Here is a 27,685-nt window from a genome sequence, read left to right as displayed (position 1 = left end):
TGAATTGAATTGAAAACTCAAGGAGTCAAATCCTGCTGCCCGCTCAGTAGAGTTCTCATGTTGAACAATGTCAACGCTAGACATCTCACCGACGATCATCAGCAGTTTCTCCTGCTCTTTGATGACGTGGATCTGAAAGACTGATCCCAGGCCAGGGATGTGTGTCAGCGAGTTCTTGATGACGTTCAGGGCATACAGACCCTCTTCAGAGCCCACCAGAACTATCTGCAGCAACAAAACAAAAAGCAAGCACATCTGTTAACAGAGTTATTCTGCTGCACATGGAGATCATTCAAACAAAAGCAACATGTGGCAAAACTTGGGAAGCCAATGTTGAGATAATGGCTGTTATAGATGGCTGTATAGGAGATATATACAGATGCAGACGGACAATTTTATGTTAAATATACACATCTAAATGTACATTTTCAACTTTTCTATAACAGTATATACACTAGTATGAAAGAAGACATGTTATGGAAGCAAAATAGATATAAATCTCATAATTGACAAGTGATTGGAAACATTGCTTTTCCTGCAGTGTCTCACACTAAGAAAACAAGTGGAAAATGTTTATTGTGTTTTGCATAGAAAAAACCCAGCCCAGAACGCTCTGATAAATGTGATCCAATAAAATGGGCCGGTCACCTGATCAGTGAGGGGGAGGGTGCAGTTGATGTCCAGCCTGTCATCTCCCTCCAGCTTGAGGAGGGAGTTTCCCAACAGCTTCTGTGAGAGCAGAGAGAGAGAGAGAGAGAGAGAGGGGAGGAGTCAGCGGGGTCATGACATCACCGTGACATCACCGTGACATCAGAGGAGCAGGACAGGGGGGGTCTGTGTGTTCACTGAGTCAGAGCCGGGACCAAGTCACGAGTCCCTCCACAGTTTGAAGTTTGCTTGTCCAGTCACAAATAGAAGGAGAGTCATGTCCATTTGAACTACACATGTTTAAAAAGGTCAGGTGATGAGTAAAACGTTCACATAAACACAAACGCGAGAAACAAAAGAATAAATAAACTAAAAGGGTGGAGAATGGTCATATGAAAATAATAATTATTCATAATATAAAGTCCACAAGATTTTTGAAGTTTACTGTCTGTATTTCAAAATAGCATTTAAGAAATGTCCAAAACACTATACTGATAGAAGTAGACAGAAATAATCACACTACACTTTATTTTACCATAGTGACAGTTTATACTCAAAATTCATGTTTCATTTTAACTTAACAATACAACCATTACCATTAATGAAAGTTGAATAAATTATTACAAAGTCATCCTCTGTGTGTGTGTGTATGTGTGTGTGTGTGTGTGTGTGTGTGTGTGTGTGTGTGTGTGTGTGTGTGTGTGTGTGTGTGTGTGTGTGTGTGTGTGTGTGTGTGTGTGTGTGTGTGTGTGTGTGTGTGTGTGTGTGTGTGTGAGTGTGTGTGTGTGAGAGAGAGAGATAGTCTAGCAGGCTACATGTCAGAGAGTTGTTCCTGACGCTAACTTCCTTGAGGCAAACCAATTGAAATGTCCTGCTCCTCAGACAACCACAGTGCACCATGGGGATTATTCTGGGTTGACTTCAGTACAACAATATTCTCTCATCTACCAATGGTGGAGACAACTATTTAACCCATTGATGACTATGGCAATCTAGGATGCATGTCCTTAATGCCTGAGGGTTTTCTGAAAAAATAGTACGAATTGTCAAGTCTACCAAAACCGTAATATCTAAGCCTGTGTAGCACATAGAAACATGAAATAAAATACATTTAAAAGTTAAGGTTCACAGGTTTTATTTAAACACGCTCCCTTAGCGCTTACAAACCAACAAATATTTCTAAAAATCGTCAAAATTAGATGAATTCGAAAATTATTAAATATTGTTAATAAATAGATGCAATGTGTTGTGTGATTTTCGTCAGTAGTCTATAGTAGACCTTGATTCTGCGCACCAAACGCCACTAACTGTTCTGTCGCCGACATAGCTGGCGTATTTTTTTTATTATTTTGTTTTATTTTTTTATTTTTTATTTTTTTGATTGACATGATTTTCGGCAAACCACACAACTTTTGGGTGGTCACGTGGTCTTAAAAAAATCAACAAAACCCACCTCATGTGTATTTGAACCAATGCCATGAAAATTAGATAAAGTAATAATGCTGCGCGACGCAGCATCAGGCAGGAGAGCCAATGTGGCATCGCGCAGCAGCCGTCATCAATGGGTTAAGAGCTAAAAAATCTATATAATCTAGATAAAGTCCTATTTTAAATAACATGGATAATAATATAACTTTAATATATAAAGCGGTGTTGTTAATATGTATTGCATGAAGAATGAGGTTAAACAGCATGAGGTGTCACTGAGGTCTTGACTGGCAAAGCTGAATGTATCTGCTGATAAAGAGGCAATAGTATTATGGGAAATCTATTTCATTTGGATACATGCTAACTGTCCTCAAGGCCCCCCAGTTGTGTCTCACGGTCGGATAATTCAGAGTCACGTGACTTGAGTCCCAAGTCTGTAGAGGGTGTGCAGAGGGTCAGCAGGGTAAAACACAGCAAAGATCAATCCAAAGATGTTCAGACATCTTGGTGAGAGGTTGTGTTAGAAAAGAAACAGTACACAGGGAAGGGAAACCACTTCAGCAACATTCAAACTGTTCCATCAACACAGTGTTTGAACAGGACGTGACAGTGAAGCAGAGGAGAGTGAGAGTGAGGGGATGTCATAGCAGGTGAGGTGAGAAGGCTGGGAGGTGGTTGACAGACGAGAGTGACAAACACATGCACTACTGTGTGCCTCGTGAAGTGTGTGTGTGTGTGTGTGTGTGTGTGTGTGTGTGTGTGTCTCAAGTCTTTATCATTGTAACTCTTTACCTGCACCAGAGGAGACAGAACCATTAGTCTTTTGGACACAGCGGCCTATGTGTGCGATGAAACCCAATGGAATGGGCAGAACAGAGCAAATCAACAAAACGTGCCCGTATACCAGACATACAATGTGGCAGGATGAAAAAGCAACAGACAGCAGTTAGAAAGACAAAGAGAGAGAGAGAGAGAGAGAGAGAGAGGAGGGAGAGAGAAGAGAAGAAAGGGACAGTTAACGACACATAGAAGTGAACTGGGGGTTATCCATTCAAACTCTAAACCTGAAACCCATGTCCTATGCCTGGTTTCCACTGAGCAGCACAGTTTGGTTCGGCCCAGTTCGACAGGGTAGGGTAACCCTAGATCTGGTTTGCGTTTCCACCGCCGACAGCAACCGTTAAATGGTAAATGGTAAATGGACTTGACTTATATAGCGCCTTCTAGCCGATTTTCTCAGCCCCAAAGCGCTTTACATATCTTACCACATTCACCCATTCATACACACACTCATACACCGATGGCAGTAGCTGCCATGCAAGGCGCTCTCTGAACCATCGGGAGCAATTTGGGGTTCAGTGTCTTGCTCAAGGACACTTCGACATGTGGCGGGGAGACGGGGGATCAAACCTCCGACCCTGCACTCCAGAGGCGATCTCCCTACCCACTTTCCGTTCTTAGTTTGCCGGACAGCGATAGCTGCAGTCAGAGTACATACAGTCTATGGGTCAGAGTCATTGAACAGTACTGGCCGCAGCAGCTACGTAACTATGGTGACACCCTTCCAATCGTTTGACAGTGGAAACGCAAATAAGACGTTCGGATCCAAACCGCACCGCTCTGTAGAAACAAAGCTTTACAATGAATTCTTGAAAGATACAGTACGGTATGTTTGTGAATGTCCCCCACACAGTAAAACAGTGTATGGTCACAGATTAAAGCCTTATCTGTGAGTGCGGTCATAATGGCTTATGGTTTGACTGAATATACATGGAAATGCCCCTCTCCTCTTCCAGAATACTCACTGCGTCGGCCTCGGCCTTCTCCCGTGAGGCTCGCCCCGCGGCCACCACAGACTCCATGACAGCCACCCAGCGCTGTTTGTCTGGGAAGCTGGGAGCCATGAAGTAAATGGACTGTCCAGGCCAGCAGGGGGCGTGACAACGGGACTCCAACTTCAGCACGTAGGGAACATCTGACACAGGAGACATAGGGAAGGTAAGACTCACTCTAACGTAATGCTTTCTAGTTCATAACAATCAAATCACACTATGCTTCATGTAGTACAGTATACAGTACCTGACTTGGCAGTGGTGGGTAGCTCAGATGCCCCTACTGCTCCATGAACCACCACCTCTCCATCCGACAGACACAGATCATACTCTTCCAGCGGCTTCACTGATTCTGAACAACAGAGAAACACAGCATTTGCAGATCTGCGAACTATGAATCAGTGGGTGTATGTCGTTCTGTTACACAGACACAAAGTGAACTACCTTCTCTGGGTTCTATCTCGTAGATGGACACTTTAGTGCCATCCAGGACCATGTATTTCCTCTCCCAGCCCTGGCCACGCTTACCATTCCTGCAAAACCACACACACAAGGCAAGTGCATCACTAGTACTACAAAGCAACTGTTAACTGAGGACTTGTGTTTGAAACATCAGCCTGTCTGATCAGTGGGAGGAGATGACACAGCCTCACAGCGAGGGAGCACCGAAAGAAAGTGTATTGCTGAAGAAAAATACACTAATACGTGTGAAGGACATGACGGATATGCAACATGTAGTGTGTGTCATTAAGCTGCTGGCTGCCAGAAGCCTTCAGAGCAGCTTCAGAGCTCTCTGTCATTGTGTGTGCAGAATAAGAATCCACAAAGTTGTAACATTCATTAAGTTGTTTGGCTACTCCTCATGTTATCTGTGGAATCATCTGCCTCTGCGAGTTTCTACATGGATGTTTAAAGGGATAGTTCAGTATTTTTGAAGTGGGATGGTACTTATGCATTCTTTTCCTTTCATTGTATGTGACTGTACGTGTACATTGTGTGGCTATGCTAACATGCACGTGCTATTGCAACTATGCACAATGGATACATGCATGCACGATTATACAGGATCATACTGCACCCATTCTAGTGAGCTGCTCCTGCTTAAGGTTCCTCACGCTAACTCTAACCTAGGAATGACTGCCTTTTTCTTAGTGCTCCAAATTCATGAAATGCCCTGCAAAGCAATCTCCATATTGCTACTTTTCCTACTTTTGGTATATTTACAAGTAGGACACATCTCACTCAAACTGTTTTAGCTGAATTACTTGCTCTTTTACTATTTTATCGCATTACCATATTTTTATTCTTATTTTATCTTGTACCCCTTTAACACTTTTTTTAATCTCAGTATTATACTTGTTTATAATATATTATTCTGGTTGATGGTGTATTGTGTTTCCTCTTGCTCATCATCAATGTAAATGAGGGCATTCCTAGTGCCTCACAAGTTGAAAGAAAAGTAATTGATTGATTGAAGAAAAAAACAACATCAGCTGTTGTGGCGTGCGATGTGTGGAAACTGTAAGAGCCAAATGCACGAGGAGAGCGTGGAAAAAAAAATATGCTTAAACAATGAGAGCATTGCATCAGTGTGTCCATGTCTAACCTGGGCTGCTTCATCCAGCCCTCCAGGTGCATGTGTCCGCCGGTCTCTTTGAGCTGTTGGCCTGGGGAGCTGCCTTTGTCCAGGTGCAGGGAGCAGTCGCTGGACATGCCGCACGTGGCTGGGAGGCAGGGCGAGCATTTTGGATGGCACAAAGCGTGACATTCTGAGGAGAAAGAACATAGTTAAAGAGGGAGTGTTTGGCTCCTCTCCACAAGCCCTCTGTGCCACCAGCGGCAACGAGCTGAAAGACTACCAGGAAGGGTATATATGACTATAATGACTACTAATAGATATCAGACTTAAGTTAACGCTATTAGTTTAAGAGGCATTTAAAGAAGGTATTTTACTCTTTTATTAACTCTCTTACTCTAGTGAAGAGTGACCAAAGGGATCGACTAATGAGTCTGTGTCATCTGAATATCTCAAAACTGACAAATGTATGGCGGTTCTGTGGATAACAGATGTTTTTGAATGTGTTTGTTAATATGAACGCTTCTAATACTGTTCTCAGACAAAAATAAAAAGGTAAGGCAGCGCAATGAGAGTCAATGATACCATCACCATGGTTTTACACATTACCATTTATCATCTGTGTTTCCATTGATACAGTAGAAAAAAAACACAATTAAAATAAAGTATAGGCGTGCTTATATTTCAATTGTGTTTGTATTAATGAATCGACCAATTTCAAATCTCTCTATTCAGTTTACTTAACCCATTGATGACTATGGCAATCTAGGATGCATGTCCTTAATGCCTGAGGGTTTTCTGAAAAAATAGTACGAATTGTCAAGTCTACCAAAACCTTAATATCTAAGCCTGTGTAGCACATAGAAACATGAAATAAAATACATTTAAAAGTTAAGGTTCACATGTTTTATTTAAACATGCTCCCTTAGCGCTTACAAACCAACAAATATTTCTAAAAATCGTCAAAATTAGATGAATTAAAAAATTATTAAATATTGTTAATAAATAGATGCAATGTGTTGTGTGATTTTCGTCAGTAGTCTATAGTAGACCTTGATTCTGCGCACCAAACGCCACTAACTGTTCTGTCGCCGACATAGCTGGCGTATTTTTTTTATTATTTTTTTAATTTTTAATTTTTTTGATTGACATGATTTTCGGCAAACCACACAACTTTTGGGTGGTCACGTGGTCTTAAAAAAATCAACAAAACCCACCTCATGTGTATTTGAACCAATGACAGTGCATTCAATGCTGGGAATGCCATGAAAATTAGATAAAGTAATAATGCTGCACGATGCAGCATCAGGCAGGAGAGCCAATGTGGCATCGCGCAGCAGCCGTCATCAATGGGTTTTAAAGCTCACCTGGGTCATTGGGGTCAGGGTCCCCTTCTCAAAGACAGCAATAATAACTCACCGAGACAGGTAGCAGCTTGGCGACCAAAGTGCACCGTGTCCAGGCACACAGTACACTTTGCAGCTCTCATGTTGAGTCCCACTGTGAAGCGGTGAGGGGTGTTGTTGTGGTGCACCACCCTCTCTCTCTCCCTCTCTCTGTCTCTGTCTCTCTGACTGTCCTTCAAGCGACGGCTATACTCTGAATACAGTCAGGGAACACAGTGAGGGCCGGCAGCTCCAGAATGCCTGTGTCAGGTACATCCATCACCTCAACACCTCAGCGCACCATGCCATACCCGCTATGAATTCACTTCAACCAAAGAGTGTTTCCAAAAGAACAGGAAGATGTTAAACACAATGCATAAGCAAGTAAAATCTGAAGACAAAAATGCTGGAAAAATAATATTGATAAATCAATTCATATGCCTGCACCCACTCACTGTTGCATTTAAGATGAGACACTGCAGGCAAAAACATAGTCTTTTCGAACACTGGTCAGTTTTGACATTGTTGGCTATTTTGCACATGTCTTCTTTCATACTAGTATCAATAAAAGGTCAAAGATGTACAGTATATTAAGGTACATTTGAGTAAAACTTGTCTGTTTGTGTCTGTATAGTTCTACTATCTCCTATACAACCATCTTTAACGGCTTTTATCTCAAAGTTAGTGTTTTCCAAACGAGAGACCGAGATGAAATGGGGCAGAGAGGAAAATTCAACATCTTCATTTTTACTTTCCAAATATACGCATAGTTAGATAGATATAGCCAAATTCAAGCATATTCAAACATTTATGAAAAAAAAAAGTTTCATGGTGATTATACTGCAGTGTATCGCCTTAAGAGGCATTATCCAGTCAGTTACCCATTGTGTGTCCTGCACTCTATGGGCCACATCCACTAACAATGGATTGCGCGCACTAATAGCTCCATGAATTGCGGTGAAATAGCGCCTGCAATCTGCCCCGTTTTTAGCCTGGTCCTACCAGACCATCGTACTTCATTTCATTTGTACAGAAGGTCTGGAATCGCTCAATTGACAAACGTTAACTCGCACCTAGCACCATATCCACTAATGAATTTGCACTAAGTATACAGTATACCGCCACTAACATGCCCACAAAGTCTGGCAGCATAGACTCCCTCATTTAAATACAATCAGTTTCGGCGCAGACTGCTTACAATTCCTATTGACCTAGCGCTATTTTTTTCTGTCATTTAGTGGCCGCAAAAGCAGCGCAATCCTTTAGTGGATGTTACCCTTCGTTTGCTATTGACCAACGCATTTTCAATAAAAAATGCTCTCTTGAGGACTTTGGACCCGTCATACACAATGTTTAGTTTGCGTTCTTATTGTCTATTTGTTTTCATTTCCTCCTTTACAATGACCCACAACTTAAATAGTTGCTGTAACATTGACTTACAAGAAGCAAGAAGTCTGGATATTACCTTTCTGGATGCAAACAGCGTTTTGTGCTTTGCAGAGTTAATCACATTTCTGTTAGTGTATGATGTAACGTTCAGGTGGGATCGTAGTGAGGTAGAGAGCAGAGGCTAAGCTTCAGCAACCAAGATTTAAAAAAACATAAAAAAGCTTCAGATTTCTAAAGCTGTGCACTGACGAGCGGTAATTTTAACTTGACAATTTTCTAAGCCTCACCTGACCAGCATGGTGGGATGTGACATTTTCTAGAAGTGCAGAGCTTTTAAAATCTGGCCTTTCAAGGATGTGGATGAGAAAAGGGAGGAAAGGGACCAAACTGCAGAAACCATGAGTTTGGACAACTTACTTTCAAAAGTGACCCTCCTTCTCTCTGAAAGGTGTTTGAAAGAAAAAGGGATAGTAAGAGCTTCATAAATGATCCTTGGCGAATGATATCATAATGTGTTAGTGCAGGTTAAGGGCCAGTATCTGTCAGGTATGTAGCTATAGACCTGCATGTACACAATGTGTCTGTTAGAGAAAGAAAAAAGTTGCACTTCAGTAAACATCATCCCTTGACTCACCCTCGGGCGTTGCAGTCTCCTTCCTACGTCCAGAGTTGGAGGGTGCCAGGCTGCTCGGACCTTGCTGGTGCTCAGGAGACTTCACCATGGCAGACATCACCATCTGCTGCCGTGCTGCGGCCGGGTTGCTGGAGTTACCATGATCCTTATACTGGAGCGCTGGGGTTGGAAGAATTCATTTATTGGACTTTTATTATTGTGTGTTTTCATGCTGAGTAAACCATTTTCTATTGTTCAGATCAGTTAATATTATACTATCAAATAGTCATAATGGTGCAAATCCGATGAAGATGTGGATGCAGCCCTTGTAGCAACAGCTAAGGATGATGTGGAACGGAGACTCCAGACATTGAGCACCCTCATCATTTGCATCGCTTTGGAGAGGTTTGGCGTCAAGGAACAATTTGCCAAAAAGACAACTGCAGGACCAGAACCAAATCTTCGGGGAGAAAAGATCGCTTCATAAGTGACCCCTACAGCGACAGCAAGATCTTGACCACTGTGCAGCCCTTATTTCCCCAACCAAAACCCTGCACCCTGTTCCCCATCAAAGAACCCACACACAAAGAAGAGGAGGTCATCAAGTCGACCAGAGCTCCTTCAGCCCCGGGCCCAAGTGGAGTCCAGCATAAGGTCCTCAAACAGTGCCTAATGCTTATGGAGCGCCTAATGCTTATGGAGCGCCTAATGCTTATGGAGCGCCTAATGGCCTTTGGAAGATCCTCAGGGTGATCTAGAGGAAGGAGAGGGTGTTTGGATGCCTAAGGAGGAGAATGCATGCAACGTTGAGTAATTCAGGACAATCTAACTGCTCAGTGCAGAAGGGAGGTGTCCCCGGCATACAAGGATGCATAAAACACACTCGTCGTGGAAACCCAACTCATTAGAGAGGCACTCGAGAGCAAGGGTGACCCGGCAGTGCTTTGGATGGACCTAGCTAATGCTTATGGTTAAATCCTGCACACGCTAGTGGAATTGGCCCTCACCAAGTACCATGTCCCCTTGAAGATCTGAAGTATACATCCTCCCCGAGTCCTTCCGCCCACCAGCCAACTCTGCCATGAAGAGAGGGACATTGGAGCATATTCTCAGGTGCTGCTCAGAGGCCTTGGGAGAGGGGCGGTACCGTTCAGACCATGACCAGGTTCTGCGGGCAGTAGCAGACACCGTCTGCACCGGCATCCTCCAGTAAGCAGTAAAGGCTGTTACATACTCGGCGAGAAGAAAGAACAAAGTTCTCGGTGACAGAGCTGCGAGAAGTTCTTTCTGGTCTGACATTACATACTTCACGAGAACTCAACTGCCGAACTCCTCACCGCGGCGCATTGTTACCATGGTAATTAAATCAGTAGCGCCAGCTGATTTCACTTCGCTTTCCTCATTGACTTCAGACTGACCAATCACACAATAGTTCTCGGACAAGCTGCGAGAAGAAAGTTCGGCCCGGGTGATGTGTCGAGAACAAGCTGCGAGAACAGCTAAACAAGAGCTGAGAGAAGAAAATGACGTCATTTTCTTCTCGCAGCTCTGTCACTGAGAACTTTGTTCTTTCTTCTGGCGGAGTATGTAACAGCCTTAACACCTTACAAAGTGCCCCATCGCTGTTTTTCGCGCAGGTGAAAAGCATCATACCCGATGAAGGCCAATGTTGTGCTGTTCTGAACAGCAAGATATTGGCAGGTCCTGGTTGATCTAGGAAAGCAGCTTAAGTTCCCAGACACTATCACAGCTACTACACTCAGGCCACATATGGTCTTAATGTCCAAGCTGTCAGCATGTACTTTGGCTGTTCCTCTTTATCCACTTTAAACACTGCGTTCCAATAACCATACTTCCCTGATTATTAGTATGATAGAAAAAGATTAAGGATGTCCCAATGCATGTGGACATATGCAGCATGCTGAAAAACACACGGATGTCAGGATGGGATTTTTAGTATGGAAATCAGTATGATTTGTCTGTCACATCTACGGAGCCTCCCAGTGAAACAACCAGATATGAGACTGCTATATAAGCAAGAGGCAATTGTATGCCTAATGCATGCTAACTATGTACTTTTTATGAAAAGCTGTAATATGTAGAATAGTAAGAAGAAAGAGTAATGCAGGGATAGTGATTAAGCTGCCATAGGGTAGCATCCTTACCTTCTTCTCTCATAGATCGCAGCTCCGCTCTCATTTTCTGCAGGGCCTCCTCCAGGTCTGTGCAGCGAGAGCGCTCCTTATCCAGTGCTGACTTCATGTCGCTGTACTGTAAGGGCACTGGCTGGATAGGGGGCACCGGGGAAACCTGGCCCGGACCCTGACCCTGAGCCTGGGCCTGAGCAGCCATGGCAGCCAACAGGTCCTCCCGACGACGCCCAAACAGACCCTGACACACAGCAAGTAACATTTTGATCACCTTTTAAACCAATACCTTGCTCCTTACTTTCCAATTTGTTTATGATTCTAATTCTGTGAATATATAGGCTAGCAACAATCTACAGAGAGAGGCTAGTGGAAGCATTAATGTCTGTGTATAGTCATTTGTGGATGCCCCGAATTTAACTTTTAATAATGAGTTTTAATGAAACTTTTCATATGAATTCAAAAGCATTAATAAGTATATATTTATTAAGCACATTCTGAAAAATAATAAATAACACAATTGATATCAGATATCTAGATGTGACACTGGAGATTAATAGGGTGACATTTTTAACTTATACATATCATCATCACAATTGCCAGTTGATTACTTCGCTATTTTTACTATAACTATTTACTATTCAAACAAACTACATTATGGAAATATATATGCAAATATTCATTTTGGCAATATCACACTAATTATGTGAACATTTGCATATTTTTAAATAATGAAAATCTATATTGGTGGATAAAGCCCAAGTTAAAATCAAATTTAATTTTTACAACATATGTTTCAAAAATCAGACGATTAACAACATATAAAAACAAATCCTTCTGTAATTACCTTTAGAATACTGCTAAGAATGATTAGGTGATGGATTAAGGTGTTGTCAGTGCTTTCTCCCCGTCCTACCTTTTTCTTCTTGGAGCCCCCGTGGGCCTGAGCCTGAAGGAAGTCTATGAGCTTGTTTTGCTGGGTGATGGTCCCCTCCATTTTCACCTTCTCATGGGAGTACACAGCCTGCAGGTGGAGCTAAATGGACACCACTACTGCCATGAATATCTCCTCAAGTACTGCACTTCACACAGAGAGGGTGAAGGGGGGGGGTGAAACAAAGTGTAGGGGGCATGAACGTGTTTATGCGTCCTTCACCATTAAAGCAACAAATTGTAACATTTTAGTTTGGTGAGGTTTGGCACCACTTAAAAGGTCTCTAAGTACAACTGCACTGTCGAAAAACGAATGGGTCTGTTACCTTAATTATATATAGTCTAGGCTGTTATGCATCCTCCTCATAGAAAATGTGCATATATGGATTTATTTATTAATTTGTTTGCATCAAAGCCTTAGACATGACTTGGATTAAATGACTTTCAGCACCCAGTCATTTTTTTTCTTTAGCTGAAGGCTGCGTGGTGAACTAAGACTGCTAGTACCGTAGAGCACCCACCCTGAACCACGGTCAAGTTACACAGTGCTGGAAGCAGGAGACTGGGGCGCTCTGTGGGAATAGGACAGATACCATTCTCCCTGTTTAAAGTTATTGTACTATGGGATATATATTTATATTTTTTTAAGGTGGAAAAGTTACATATTGTGGCTTTAAAACAAATATACAGAATGGAATGAGAGAAACAAGACAGCAAAAGAAAAACCCCGCTCCCAGTACCAGCTGATTGTGTTTATGGTGCTTACTCTATGGATATACAGTACATTAGTAAGCGCGTGTGTGCGCGTGTGTGTGTGTGTGTGTGTGTGTGTGTGTGTGTGTGTGTGTGTGTGTGTGTGTGTGTGTGTGTGTGTGTGTGTGTGTGTGTGTAGAAGCACCTGGATGTTCTCTAGCTGGTATTCCAGGTCAGTCCTTTCAGTCTTCAGCAGGTCTGTCTGGTCCATAGCTTCCTGCAGACCCTGGGTCAGTCTGAAGATGTGGGTCTTCTGGGCATCCATCTGCTGCTGCAGCTTCTCCTGCTGTGGAGATCAGCTGTACAATCACCATCTGACACTTGAGCTTACAGTTTCTTTCAATTGCTAAACGACAGATCAACGCAAACAAGGATTTGAGGGACTAAAACAAATTTAGTTTTAAATGCTCAAGTATTAAATGGGCTAGTTGTATTGCACGTTACCCTATTGTAGAGGTTTATAAAGTGCTGATATGCATAGCAACTCAACTTTGCAGTATGCTTTGACACGTGTTACTGCTATGACTTTACAAACAGGAAATCTATTTAATTTTCCTTCTGACAACTGTTTTCTTGCAGCAGAGGAATCTGCATCCAACAGGAAGACGTGCTGTTCGAAAACATTTAAAACAAGCAAAAATTAAACAGCAGAGATCCGGGATGTGTGTGTGTGTGTGTGTGTGTGTGTGTGTGTGTGTGTGTGTGTGTGTGTGTGTGTGTGTGTGTGTGTGTGTGTGTGTGTGTGTGTGTGTGTGTGCGTGTGCGTGCGTGTGCGTGAACATGCACCTCTTCCAACAGCCTCTGCTTCAGATCCCTCTCACTCTCCAGCTTTTGCTGCAAACTGCGAGCGTTCATCTCCAGCATGGCGTGCTTCTTCTCCAGATCATTGAACTGACAACATAGAAGAGAAAGAATGTGTAGTGTAGTGTAATGCGAGCTGCAAAAAAAAAACAGAAACAAGTATTCAACAGTGAGGACATGCTAACCGTTTCGGCGAGGCTCTCCGCTTTGACTTTCTGGTCTTTGAGGGCCTGCTGCAGGGCCAGGATCTCAGCTTTGTGCTCCTTCACAGCCTGCTCCACAGCCTGCCGAGACTCAGAGCTGCGCTGCTCTGAACGTAGCCTGGGGGCATTCACAAAAAAACATTGTTTACTCTAGTTATTTGGAGTCTTGAGTGCATAGTATACTCTACCATAACCACTCTACCTATATGAATCAATTACATCCAGTTTCATGTACCGCTGTATATATTCTTTTAATTCTACACTAGGGCTGCAAAAGATGTCCAAGGTTTTTCGCAATATCACCATTGGGGATGCATTCACACACTCTGCTTGTCAGTATATTTGGCCAATCAAATTAAGCCTGTCAGAAAATGTTGTAAACGGGGGAATGAAGATATTTTGCTTGAGTGATCAATTGTCTGCGGTCTATGTCTGCAGAGCAAATAAAAACAAAAAGACATTAACACTGTATATCTAGGTGTTTCGTTAATTATCGCAATATGCAGCTATGTTATCACATGGTTCCTGATATCCTGCAGCCCTATTCTACACAATTATATCGAGTTGCCGGTTATTTTGGTTTAGGGTGTTTTTGTGTATCTGTGTTTAAATATGTATTCTGTGTACTCCAATCTTTAATCACCAGCCCTGCCTACAGCAACTCAGAAAATAATGTTATATATTTCCCAGAATATCTTTTTGTCAAAGCGTAGATAATGTGCCTGAACCTGTTTCATCCATGTGTGTGGGCGGAGGGAGCCAGATCCAACACTGACAGCAACACTCACAGCTAGAAAAAAATAAACTCATCACCCTTTCTCAAAATGTAGCGTTAGATTATGGACTATTGAAGCCACTATGTTTGGAGAGACTCTTATCCCTCGAAGGCTAATGATCTCAACTTTAGCTGCACTAACAAATATGTCCAGTAACCGCCAGGTAACAAGAGAACTAGATGGACATACTGTACATTTACTGGGCCATTAGTCTTGCATGCTCTATCATTACTTAGATAGAGCGGTCTGGCTTGTTTGAATTTCTTTAAACCAATCACAATGGTTATATTTGCATGTGAAGAGGTTGGCAGGGATATTGCTACTCTCAATCAACACCAAAAACGGCACCCAAAACTATAAAAGATATGTCGCCTATGTCGTTGATTTTAGAAAATGTCTGAACTTTAGGCAAAGACAATTTTACCGTGTACACATTTAACCATTTTTTCAAAAATTGGACCTCACTTGCCGACAGTCACAGTTACTGATGGGATGCCCTGTGTGTGTGAGGCTACTATTTGCTCTGCTGCTGCACAGACAAACACTTGCACGCTTTCAGTTTCCTTTTCTGAGAGTGAGCGTAAAGTGGTACTGCATGGAAGAGGAAGGGGAGGAGTTTTAAACTGAAAACTGTCAGCTTATCTCAACTATCTACACCTGGTAAGCCAGACGACAAGGCTATACATGTTTTAACTCTTACACTGACACAATGTTTGTCTATGTTTGTAACCTGTTCTGTTTCTCGGTGTCCAGCAGTCTCTGGATGTCCCTGGTCCTCCTCTCAGCCTGGTTCTTCTCCTCCTCCAGTGTGGCCCTCCATGCGTCCCACTGTCTCTCTTTCTCCATCAGCTCATCGTTCAGGCTCTCCAGCTCCAGAACCTGCTCCTCCAGCATGGTGCATGTGGTCTTCAGTGTCTCAAGGTTCTGGTCAAAAGGAAAGCAGGATGTAAGTGAGAAATACCTTGGTTTACTGTGCCGAGGACACAACTGAGCAGCACCTAAGATGTTCAACAATGTCCCCTCTCAGGATACAGTGCACATCAGAAAGTTGGTCATTTTCTTTATTCCGCCAATAATGTAGTGGACAGGGCAGTCACTCACCACACATCAACCCTATTGAGCTGTGGGGGCAGCTTTGCATAAAAGTGCCAACAAAGACAAACCAGCTTGTGGCAAGTGCTTCAGGAGGCATGGGGGGCATCTCTACAGAATACCTCAACAAATCAACAGCTAGAATGAAGAACAAAGGGCAACAAAATCAAAACAACCCAGTGTATCCCAAACTAGACCAGCTGCCAAGGCTACAGTAAGTTATGTAGGCCTATTTGTCAACTTGACAATGCAATTAAACTTTCAAATTTAGTTCTACTTTCTTGCCTTCTTTTTAAGATTATTCCCATTAACCCTCTGAGGTCTATATGCGTGCGCGCATATCTTTATTAATATCTTCCTGAAGATATGGCTGAAAAATAAAATGAAAACATCATCTCAAACTTGTGATACTGTCAATCCCTTAGAGGCTTAGAAAACACTGTGAGAAGCAAGACCCAGAAGCTCCCCAGCTACCACTTAGCTTGTAAATAGTGCATAGAGTATATACATATTTGTGAATGTAGTTTGTTATTATTGTTTTTATATTTACTTAATGGTTTGTTTGAAAAATGTTTTGAGATGCTTCCTCTTTTATTAGTATACATCCCATGAATCATTATATGTGGTTCAAAGTCTTCATTCAGTCTAATTTCCTAATGTTTTTTGAAAGTAGAGACAACATTTTTACCAAAAAGCGTCTGGACCAAATTTTATATGTATATGTTTTGTGCACTCCCCTACTGTGTTTTGGAAAATTTCCACTGCATGTTTGAAGCAAAGGCTTAGGAGAAGCAATTTCAATAGCCAGAAAACAAAGGTCTAATGTGTTCTGAACATTTCCATATAAAACACTTTGGTATAATTTATCTTCTTGCACATTTGAAATAGGTATTTATAGAAGTATGTAAAATCGGAGAAAATACCCCTAGACCTCAGAGGGTTAAGATAACATTGTGACAAACAACCCCATAGTGTTTGACAACCGAACCCCTTGATGGGGTTGGTTGTCACAATGTGTAAGAGTGTCTTTGATGATTAATTTCTTCTTTATTACAATAAGATAGAAAAAGTGAGTGGTACATATTTCAAGCCAACACCTTAAGCTTCAATTTAATGTAGGAATGACTATTGAAAGATGTTTAGGTGATAAGCAATTCTCACTAGAGTAAAAAGTGTGCCTACTTACCCCGTTCTCCCCTAATTGTAAAAGGTTGTTCACCAGAAATGATATCTAGGACCTTCAAGGATCACAACCTGGGTGGACAACCTGGTCAACTACCTGCTGGAAAGCTACAGGGGTCGGGAATAGCAAATCGAAACCACGGTTTAAGGCGAATAATCAACTGGAAAATGTTTCATGATGATATCTATAAGTAAAAAAATAATCAATTTTACCCTCGCCTTTAATCATGGTTCCGATTAGCTATTTCCGCCCCCCTGTAGCATTCCAGCAGGTGGTTGATAAGGTTGTCCACCCAGGTTGTGATCCTTGAAGGTCATTGATATCATTTCATGTGAACAACCTTTTACAACATTCCATGCCCATAAAAACACTTTGCCCCCTGGATAAGTGTATTAACTGCATTTTCTATTCAGCTTGCACCTTGAATTGAAGTGTGCGTTTTAAGGATAAACTGGAATTTCTCTGGTCGGTATGATATATACAGTCATATGAAAAAGTTTGGGAACCCCTCTCAGCCGGCATTATAATTGACTCTGCTTTCACAAAAAAAAGATAAAAGTGGTATGTCTTTAATTTACCAGGAACAGCTAAGTACTGGGATGTTTTCCAAACAAAGATTTTTTGAAAAGCAGTATTTGGTTGTATGAAATAAAATAAAATGTGAAAAACTGGCTGTGCAAAAATATGGGTACCCTTGTGGTTTTGTTGATTTTAATGCCTGTAACAGCATGTAAAACTGATGACTTTAAACGCAAAGTTGGTTGGATTATGTTGTTAAGCCTTGAACCTCATAGAATTGTCTGTTTAATCATGAGAAAATGTATTTTAGGTGCCTAAATGCAAGTTGCACTTCTCTTTGACTCTCTGCTGAAGTGAGACAGAATGGGATCATCAAAACAGCTCCCAAAAGATCTGAAAAACAAAGATTATTCATTGTCATGGTTTAGGGGAAGGCTACAAGAAGCTTTCCCAAAGGTTTCAATTGTCAATTTCTACTGTAAGGAACGTTGTCAGGGAATGGAAGGACACAGGCACAGTTGCAGTGAAACCCAGGTCTAGCAGACCAAGAAAAGTACAAGAGCGGCATATGCGGCGGATTGTGAGAATGGTTGCACACAACCCAAAGATCACCTCCAAAGACCTGCAAGAACATTTGGCTGCAGATTGTGTATCTGTACATGGTTCTACAATTCAGTGCAATTTGCACCAAAACATCTGTATGGCCGGGTGATGAGAAGGAAGCCCTTTCTGCGCCCACGCCACAGATGCAGTTGCATGGAGTATGCAAAAGCTCATTTAGACAAGCCAGCTTCATATTGGAAGAAAATGCTTTGGACTGATGAGACAACAATTAAGTTATTTGGTCTTTATAAAAAGCAGATGTTTTGGTGCAAATTGCGCTGAATTGTTGAACGATGTACAGATACACAATCTGCAGCCAGATGTTCTTGCAGGTCTTTGGAGGTGATCTGTGGGTTGTGTGCAACCATTCTCACAATCCTCCACCTATGCCGCTCCTGTTTTTTTCTTGGTATGCTATGCCTGGGTTTAACTGCCACTATGCTTGTGTCCTTCCATTTCCTGACAACGTTCCCTACAGTCGAAATTGACAATTGAAACCTTTGGGAAAGCTTCTTGTAGCCTTCCCCTAAACCATGACAATGAACAATCTTTGTTTTTCAGATCTTTTGGGAGCTGTTTTGATGATCCCATTCTGTTTCACTTCAGCAGAGAGTCAAAGAGAAGTGCAACTTGCATTTAGGCACCTAAAATACATTTTCTCATGATTAAACAGACAATTCTATGAGGTTCAAGGCTTAACAACATAATCCAACCAACTTTGCGTTTAAAGTCATCAGTTTTACATGCTGTTACAGGCATTAAAATCAACAAAACCACAAGGGTACCCATATTTTTGCACAGCCAGTTTTTCACATTTTATTTTATTTCATACAACCAAATACTGCTTTTCAAAAAATCTTTGTTTGGAAAACATCCCAGTACTTAGCTGTTCCTGGTAAATTAAAGACATACCACTTTTATCTTTTTTTTTGTGAAAGCAGAGTCAATTATTATGCCGGCTGAGAGGGGTTCCCAAACTTTTTCATATGACTGTATATATAATAATTTGAATGTTATAGTTGGTCTACAGTTGGGCTAACTTTAACTGTTCACTTAATCTTTAATAATGAATTGCTTTTTACAATTGATCATGTTTGTATGTAAAAGCTACATTAAAATGATACTTTAGTAAAAGGAGCAGCACTTGAGTAAATGTTCTTGGTTACATTCCACCACTGTAACCTTACAATCTCAGTTTAGTATTACAGCCTACTAACAGGTTGTGACGGATGGATCACTGTAAAAGTAAAAGTGATGTGTGATCCCTCCAATTATTTGACAAGGGAGACTAAGTGCTAGCAAAGGACGTTTAGAATGGCTAAAGTAATTTCATATAAACTTACTGGTCTGTCTACCACGTGAACCTGTTGGTCACAGGACTGTATGCAGAAAGCAGAGTAGGTTTAATATCTCTCTTAAATGTAGACATGGAAATGAATCAGTTGTAGCAACATAAGAAAGTCATGTGTCTGTATAAGAGGGGAGAAACATTTAATGTAAACTTAAACAACCATGAATAAAAATTTCCTCAGATTTTATTTTACAGAAGTAATATTGAACTCTTCATTTAATAAATTTAAGTTTGGTAAATATCTTCCCATGTAAACGACAGAAGCAGCAACCCATATCAAATATTTACCTGACATGTTTGGCCGTTCCTCCCCGGGCCTACACAATGCGCTATGCTTCATGTCTTACAATGCACCGCTTTAGACAAAGCATCGGGAGACAAATATAGCCTGAGCTGCATGCAGCCCTGTGAAGTCCAACGCTTGCATAGCTGACACGACCCTGGGAGTGATGGGGATGACACATCCCTCCCTCCCACACACCTCCCCATCCCTCGTCTACGACTGACTCCATCGCTGGTTACACAACCAACGGGGCCGACAGAGAGCGCTGCTGGACACCCACACACACATTATCCTCCCACTGGGGCCGCGCACACATCACACAGCCTTCCCAGCTCCCTCGCACTCAGTCTCTCTCTCTATCTATCTCTGTCTCTCTCTCTCTTTTGCTGCATCCATGAAACAGTAAATAACAATGCTGAGAAATTCCAAGTGTTTATCCTGCCTGATTTACACTTAACACTATCGGAGCAGAGAGAGATGTCTAGGCCACCTGTCAAAGGTAGGGTGGAGGTATACATTTGATTGGTTGTAAGTGGGAAGTGGGCAGGGGGATGGACTAAAGGGAAGGTGTATGCCTCTCTTAGAAACTGTTGTTTTATTCAAGTTTTCAACTAATGACGGCTGGTGTTCTGTGGCCATTTCATGCAGAAATTGGACAACTAGATAGTGATGGTGACATTTTGGCAGAAGAGTAAGCTTTCTGCCTTACTGGGTTCAAAAGACAGCTGGTTGCATGTTTGTGTTGTGTGTTTGTGAGAAACTGGACACCGAGGTGTGATAGAGATTGAATAGAAGGATAACTAGGGGTTAATACGGATGTAAGGGTGAAAAATATAAAAAATACCAATTGAAAACTAAAGTGCTACCGATAAGTGTGCAATCGGATCAAATTGTCCAATTACAATTAATATAATAGAGCTCTGTTGATTGAGCATGGCCTGCCCACATGACGCTTTCCTTTCTTTGGACTGTTGATGGAAACACTCAGACATAAAGACCATTAGGAGAACAGGACTATAGCAGCAGCAGCCAGACAGCTACCTGTTTCTGGTTGTTGAGGTGCATTTCGCGGTCGGCCACCTCCCTCCTCAGCCTGTCCACGTCCTGGCCCAGATGCAGGCGGTCTTCCCTCTCGTCCGAGGCCTCGTCCAGCTGTTTGGACAGGTAGAAGTTCTGTCTGTTCAGCTCAGCGTTCTCCAGAGTCAGCTGGGTCAGCTGCTCCTCCAGATCTGTGATCACCTGCATGATATACCAACCAGGTTATACACTCATACTACTGATGAACTATAGTCAGGCTGCTCTGACAAATCATTCATTTTTGGCCTGCCTGACAGTCTTTGCTTTTTTTTTGTCTGTATTTACAAAAAATAATAAATTATTAAACAGATATCACTGTTGTGTACAAAATAAAAGGTTAATTGTAATGTATACTATACATACTGTTAGTTATATACAAGTTCCAAACAGGTTCCTGACCTCAGATGACTCTCTTCTACTGTAAATCAGGTTTTTAAGTCTTAAAGGTGCAGTGTGTAATAAAGGATTATTTTGGCGTAATCTAGTGGTGAAAGTTCTAGATTGCAGCGCTCCATGTCTACCCCTCTCATTCGTGAGAATTTACTGAAGCTACGGTGGCCCTCAAGGACAAGAAGCTAGTTACTAAAGATGACATCATCCACCACTGTCTCAAGTCTTTCCACAATAGCAAGTGATGAGGTGCGGATGTTTTTAACTATTCATTCTATTGTACTTCTTCTTTGTTTTCCAACAGGTGCATTTCCAGCAGATGGCCACTTTGAATAAAATGACGTACGGCTTCCAAGTTTGTCTGTTCTGAGCTACTGTAGAAACATGGCGGTGCACCATGGCAGCCTCCGTGGAGGGCGCCCTACCTCTATGTAGATATAAATCATTCTAAAAGGTAATAAAATCAACAACAACTTTTATCTTCAAGCTTTCTTATACACTAATTAATACATAGTTATTAACACCATGTTCCATTTCTAAGTAGTTTGTCCAGAAAAACGGACAATACCTTCTACGCACTGAAACTTTAACACCGTTGACACAACAACTGTATGAAAGGATCTAGAAAAGCCATCCCAACAGCCCACACAGTCTAAGATCTATTTCTGCATTATTACATGATACAGATATCTAGGTTAGTGATATAATGCAGCTGTGATTTTTTTTCATGATACGGAGGCTACTTGTTTACTTGTGCCAGGCAGCATTCAGCGTAAGGAGCGGGCAAATCATTCCATCAGCCCCAGTCTGTTCCCTTAATCAGCCATGACTGCTGTGTGCACGCTGTAGGGAGATGAGGGTAAGAGGCTGCTGAGGCGGCCCGTACCAGTTCCCTGATTCTCAGCTCTCATGGGACCGTGTTTACCACGCACTACTTCCAGGTGGCGGGTGGGGAAAGAGGCAAATCTTTTAAGTACATAAATTAGCTGTCTGTTTCCTTACTGACTCAGTGCTTCTGCTCCCCCGAGGCCAGCTGACTGACAGCGGCGACTTAATACTTAAGGTGGGGCCAAGCAAGTCATCGCTGGAAAAGGATACAGTGGTGATCTGGCAAACCTCTCTATTTACTCTACTATGAGCCACTCGCAGACCTTAAAGTAAATTACATCCGGAGCTTTGCCATCCTAACCACTGCTGAATACAAATTGCTCGATGCTACTTGTGAAGGCTGTGGGTGTTCTGCAAATAAAAAAGGGCCGGTTAAAGAGGCAGTGAATCTAAGTCTAACAATTTCCTTGACCAAAATGAATGTTACGTTTAGTCCTCACTGATAGCACAGAGTACAGAGGAACATCTGCTCTGGCTATAAAACAGCAGAGAGATGCTGTGGAGGGAGAACGCACCTAAAGTCGATTTATTCACAACTGTTAAATGTAACCTCTTTTTAGTGACATCTTTACAACCTAATGACTGCTATGGGTAAAGCTGCACATATAGAGATGTATATTTAAGTTAAGTTTCTTTATTAGTCAATTTGCACAAGGCACATCAAAATGAGTTTTTCGCATATCCCCTCCCAAGTGAGGGGGGGGGGGGGGTCATACCACAGGGTTAGCCATAGTACGGCGCCTTGGGAGCAGTGCCTTGCTCACGGACACAATGGTAGAGATGGTGGGCGGTGTAAATGTAGCTCCACTAGGGTGCTACAAATAACACCCTCCTGTCCGGTGCCAGGGATCGAACCAGCGACCCCATGGTTACTGGTCGGCCCCTCTTTTCCTCTAGGCCACCCAACCACCCTCTGCTGGTGATTCATCTGAGAAAATATTTACAGGTGAAATAACCAGATGGAAATGTCTTTTGGATAACACGGTCTAAAAGCAGCCGTCATTGATTCAATCATTGCCCACAGAGATATGTTTCTTACTAGAAAAGGTAAAACTGACAAATGTCTTTAGTACCAAAGTGTACCACGTCTTACTGCTAAGCTCTAATATTGGCTACGTGAAGCAGGAGGAATGTACTCTAAAAAATGCCTAAGACAAAATTCCACCATCATTACACAGTAAATAACCTTTAAACCCAACCCACCACCCTTCATGTTTGAATAGACTACATTACTTCCTTATGTTAGCCAATTATATTTAGTAACTATGGGTACAAAAAACTTTTTTACATTCAAAGGCTATGCAGCCCCTCTAGAGGCGCTCAGAAGCCCATTGCAGAAAAATAATTAGACACAACAAAGAACATACCAACAGCGTAAGTACTTTTTACAGTTGTACCAGAAATGGGGCTAAATGAAGAAAAATCAATGCAGCCTGTGGACTATGGGATATTGCAGAGTTGACATTTTGGCCTGAAGATAGCACAAGAGGAAAGTTCATCCTTTTGGGAATGTACTCAGTATATTTCAAGGAAATTGGCACTTCAGACTTTGATGTCTGTCTGTACAAATGGAAATAATGGTGTGAATGATGGGTAAGATGGAGCACTAAAACTAATGGATTAAAAAATCCTTAAGGCATCAACCCATGGGGACCCGACTAAATTTAACGACAATTTTGCCCTCAGCTGTCAAGACATCTTGCTCTAATCCAAAGTGTTCAGCAGCCAGACTAACGGATAGACCAACATGGCAGGTCTTAGCAGGGTGAAAAATAGATGCAGAATTGGGCTGTGTTTAGCTGAACGGTGGCCAGCTGAATCTATGGACAGCACTTTCTGAACAGTTTGCGAGTGGGAGGATCTCAGAAGTAGGGCATTGGAGAAAAAAAAGGAAGACCATGATGGTCCTTTATTCAAGTTATGCAATTGTGAAGGCACTCAAATCCCTTACACATGAAATCCTTTTCTTAAAGGTGAAGTAAGCAGTTTATTTATGTTAATATAAGTGTAAAATCGCTCTTTATTCATATAGTGATCACTTACATAATGTGCCCGTTTCATAAAGCCGATCTCTCAGTCAGCTGCTTTGCATGTAATCGGCAAATAAACTTATTGGAGTATCCCGAAATTTTTATCCAATCAGAAGAGAGAACGCTACAAACCGACACTCGTCTCACTCATAAGTAGTATATACACTCCATGGTCTCACTGCCGGTGCACGCCAGAGCAACAGATGGGTGAATGTGTATGTGCCTACAATGGCGGAGCAGGTAAAAATCCTTCCCAATGTCTGTGTTGATGGTTTTTATCATGTTTTATCACACTTATGGATCTGAGATGATGCTAAATAACTTGCTGCTTGAAGACCGCAGTGCATTAATGTGGTGACGTAGGGACGAGCGAGGGGACTGCTAACTGCAGTAACTGACAGGAAGTTAGCTAAAAGAACCATTCCGCTTACAGCACCTTTAAGGTTAATGGGACAGCAGGGCTCCACAGTAACAATATCCCAATTTTGTCCAACAAAAATAATGACATCATATAGGAACAACACTTAATATGGTCAATGTGTTTTTTTACATGTGCAATTAGCAAAGAAACTTACTGCAAACCATTGGAATTATTACATGCTTTAACAATAGCAACAATAGCCCTACTTGTCTTTGTAATATACAAACAGATAACCAGCAAATTCTCTTATGATAGAGAATTTGGGCTTGGAACTGTTAGATAAAAAATATAACTAGCTATATATCGAATGGGGGTTGGTGCACAGTTGTTCGTTGAAGCTTCAGAAGTAGGTTGTCTTCACATGTTGCCTCATTATCAGGAGCTCTGGAGACACCATGGTGTGGTTTGTTAAAAGAGTGAAGGAATAAATATTTAATTTAGTACAGCTTGGACCACTGCCGCAAAGTTTTGCAAGGACTCTAAACATTGTGGAGCCTTGGGTTATAGTATTCACCAGCCCACAGGTTTATTTATTATTATAGTTCAACAAAAAAGGAACAAAAAGGAAAATGAGCCTGATTGAATGGAGTAGTAGAAGTGAAATATTTTTTTGAATGAGGCCCAATTTAGAACAAGGTTGACAGAAACACATACTGGCTGCAACATTACGGCCACTTTCAGTTGTTTATTCTGTGTAAGGATGTGTGAGGATTCAGCTGTTAGTTACATAATGCCAGGAGAGCAGCCTTTTGCTGGAAGGAGGAAAAGAGCACAACAAAACAAAACAACAAAGGAGAAACACCTTAGTGAACAGCTTACCGCACAGCTGTCTCTCAAGGCGTCAAACTTGCGCTGTATCTCGTCTCTGTGCGCCTAGAAGGTGTGACAGAGACAGACAGAGGGACACATTTCACCGCCTGAATTATATAACACCAAAAAGACAGCAGCTTAAGCAGCCTTCTACTTTACAGAAGAGTATGAGGGTCACAGGAGAGACAGAAAATTAGAGGAGGAACTTTTCTTTTCATTATTATATATATATATATATAATACAGTAGTATATTATATTATTTTGCTGAAACCAGATGCTCTCAAAGCTAAACTAATAACATATTTCTCTAGTGTAGGACCTACACCTCTGTTTTTCGCCAAAAAATGAGGGTTGTACCAAAGATGTTTGTATATTAATCAGCTTTTTCAATGAGTTGTTAACCCCGGAAATTTGAATCCATCCACAAATTATTCTAATTTTGTGTTTTTTATCAAAGTGCATAGTGAACCAGAAAACCTTCCTCCTTCTTATTTTTTTCCTGTGGCCCGTGGCCCTAATCCTCTTATGTATGACTGTGTGTGTGTGTGTCTCACTCTGAGCACACAGATCTCCTCCTCAGCCTCTGCCGTGGTGTCCTCCAGCTCAGACTTGGCCTGCTGCAGCTGGTTCTCCGTGGAGCGACGGGCTGCCTGCAGGCTGCTGATCTGGGACTCACGCTCCTGCAGCGACAGGGTCAGGTCTGTCACCTGGCTCTTTATCTCCAGCTGCTGCTCCTCGTGCTCCAGACCCATCTACACAGGGACACAGAGATGGGAGGTGTAAGGGAGGGTTTCAACCCCAAGAACCACACACTGAGGCTTTGTTCGAAAAAGCCCTACTAACGTCCTACTCATACTCATTTTGATATCAATTTGAGTATGTTGTGGTTTTGTATGCGAGTTTCTGTAGGCGAGAAATGCCTGGATGAGTACTTACTTCTTAATTTTTTGCGTATGGTTACTTTTCCTACTCAACCGCCCCACAATGCATTGCGTCTTTTCAAACGACACGGAAGTTTAAAAGAAAAATAGTTATTACTTCTGTATACTTCAGTGTAAACGGTCCGACGAACCTCGCCTACACAATCGATGGTTAAGTAGACAGTATGGAGTATACACATGTCGAGTATGTAGGAGGGAGGACGTTAGTAGGCCCTTTTAGAACACAGCCTGAAACTTCACCTCGTCTGACCCTTCGCCTAAAAAGGTCAAGTCAACCATTCTGGAGAACGCTTGTTGTCAAGATCACTTTCTGTCAAAATCAGTGAATATCTCTCTGTGTCTTCGCACCACGTATAACATCCGTCAATAATGTAATCCCACTTCACAGCCTTGCTCTCCGCTCCATCCCCCTTTACTATCTCTTCTACTTGTCCTATGTGCCCACCTCTCTGAGCCTGGTCTCCAGCTCCAGCACTCGGCTCTTGTTGCTCTGCTCCTGCTGACTCATCTTCTCCAGATGCTCCTCCAGTTTGGCATTCTGAGCCTCCAACTTCCCCGCCTGAGACTCCAGGTAGAACTTCTGCTGGCGAAGCTCTGAGATCATCTCCTCCTGGGCTTTCCTGCGACACACACACACACACGCACGCACGCAAGCACACACGCACGCACGCATGCACGCACGCACGCACACACACACACACACACACACACACAAAACACACACAAAACACCTTCTTCCTCACTTGAATTCACCTCATATTTCATGGATGGAGGTCTAAAGTTTTTTTTTCTCCCCTGTCAAAGTGAATCACAATGTTACCAGGACTTACATGTTCTTCTGGGTGTAGATGCTGCTGTTGGCTGCCAGCTTGTTGGCCTCAGAGAGCTCACCAATTCTCTGCTCCAGACTGTTCATCTTCGAGTCCATAGCATTGATGGTCTGAACAGAATTTACAATCAGGATAACACATTCAGATGCATTTAAATGTCTTTAAATTGCATTAGAGTTGACTGGTTTGTGGGTTTTTTTTTAAACAACGCACACAAGATGATCCTGCTCAAGAAATCAATGTCAGTGTACTATGTCAAATTTACAATGTAAAAAAGTAATTCTTTATATTATTTATCACTGGCATTTTGTCTACAATAACCATTCCACCTAAATGTGATTGTGACTAGACTATCCTTCTTTTTCTAAATGGCAGAGCAGTCAATAAAGGGACCAGAAATTCCTGTTAGAAAATGACGTAGTACAGCTTTAAATATCTGTCTGTGCCCGAGCTGGTTAATAAGCTCTTACCGCCTTCTGCTCACTGATGATGCTGCACTTGTCCTGCACCTCCTCCTCATACTTGCTCTGACTGGACTCCAGCATCTCCTTGTCGGCCATGTCCGCCTTCATCTGGGCCTCCAACACCTGCTCAATGCCAGGCAGCCCCACAGAACCATAACCAGGGTATCACTTAACAGGACAGAGAACGTGAAGATGACATACTGTATTGTACTGTACATCTCAATCGGCTAAAGTGCGACCACCAGACACAGCTGTGAACACTACCAGGATATACCTGCCTGTTGCTGGGTTTTTTTTTTTACGCAGCACTGCACATGT

The 27,685-nt window shown here is 42.1% G+C and overlaps 1 protein-coding gene across 1 annotated transcript in view; it reads right to left on the bottom strand.

The window, feature by feature from the left end:
- citb (citron rho-interacting serine/threonine kinase b) overlaps positions 1 to 27,685 on the bottom strand; it is a gene marked incomplete at both ends in the record, with an annotated part of 55,203 nt that overhangs the window by 5,143 nt on the left and 22,375 nt on the right. The window contains 22 exons of the mRNA XM_080048926.1: positions 90 to 225; positions 649 to 729; positions 2,869 to 2,913; positions 3,882 to 4,051; positions 4,156 to 4,260; positions 4,353 to 4,441; positions 5,515 to 5,677; positions 6,904 to 7,083; positions 8,676 to 8,699; positions 8,893 to 9,051; positions 11,037 to 11,262; positions 11,935 to 12,054; positions 12,850 to 12,990; positions 13,491 to 13,595; positions 13,691 to 13,826; positions 15,215 to 15,408; positions 20,557 to 20,754; positions 25,141 to 25,194; positions 25,687 to 25,884; positions 26,519 to 26,693; positions 26,904 to 27,013; positions 27,374 to 27,490. Of these exons, the coding sequence (XP_079905052.1) occupies positions 90 to 225; positions 649 to 729; positions 2,869 to 2,913; positions 3,882 to 4,051; positions 4,156 to 4,260; positions 4,353 to 4,441; positions 5,515 to 5,677; positions 6,904 to 7,083; positions 8,676 to 8,699; positions 8,893 to 9,051; positions 11,037 to 11,262; positions 11,935 to 12,054; positions 12,850 to 12,990; positions 13,491 to 13,595; positions 13,691 to 13,826; positions 15,215 to 15,408; positions 20,557 to 20,754; positions 25,141 to 25,194; positions 25,687 to 25,884; positions 26,519 to 26,693; positions 26,904 to 27,013; positions 27,374 to 27,490 (2,926 nt within the window). The remainder of the gene's footprint in view (positions 1 to 89; positions 226 to 648; positions 730 to 2,868; positions 2,914 to 3,881; positions 4,052 to 4,155; positions 4,261 to 4,352; positions 4,442 to 5,514; positions 5,678 to 6,903; positions 7,084 to 8,675; positions 8,700 to 8,892; positions 9,052 to 11,036; positions 11,263 to 11,934; positions 12,055 to 12,849; positions 12,991 to 13,490; positions 13,596 to 13,690; positions 13,827 to 15,214; positions 15,409 to 20,556; positions 20,755 to 25,140; positions 25,195 to 25,686; positions 25,885 to 26,518; positions 26,694 to 26,903; positions 27,014 to 27,373; positions 27,491 to 27,685) is intronic.

The sequence above is a fragment of the Ammodytes marinus genome, assembly GCF_949987685.1.
Source record: "Ammodytes marinus genome assembly, chromosome: 2".
Lineage (NCBI taxonomy): Eukaryota > Metazoa > Chordata > Actinopteri > Uranoscopiformes > Ammodytidae > Ammodytes > Ammodytes marinus.
This window is presented reverse-complemented; position numbering and strand designations above follow the sequence as displayed.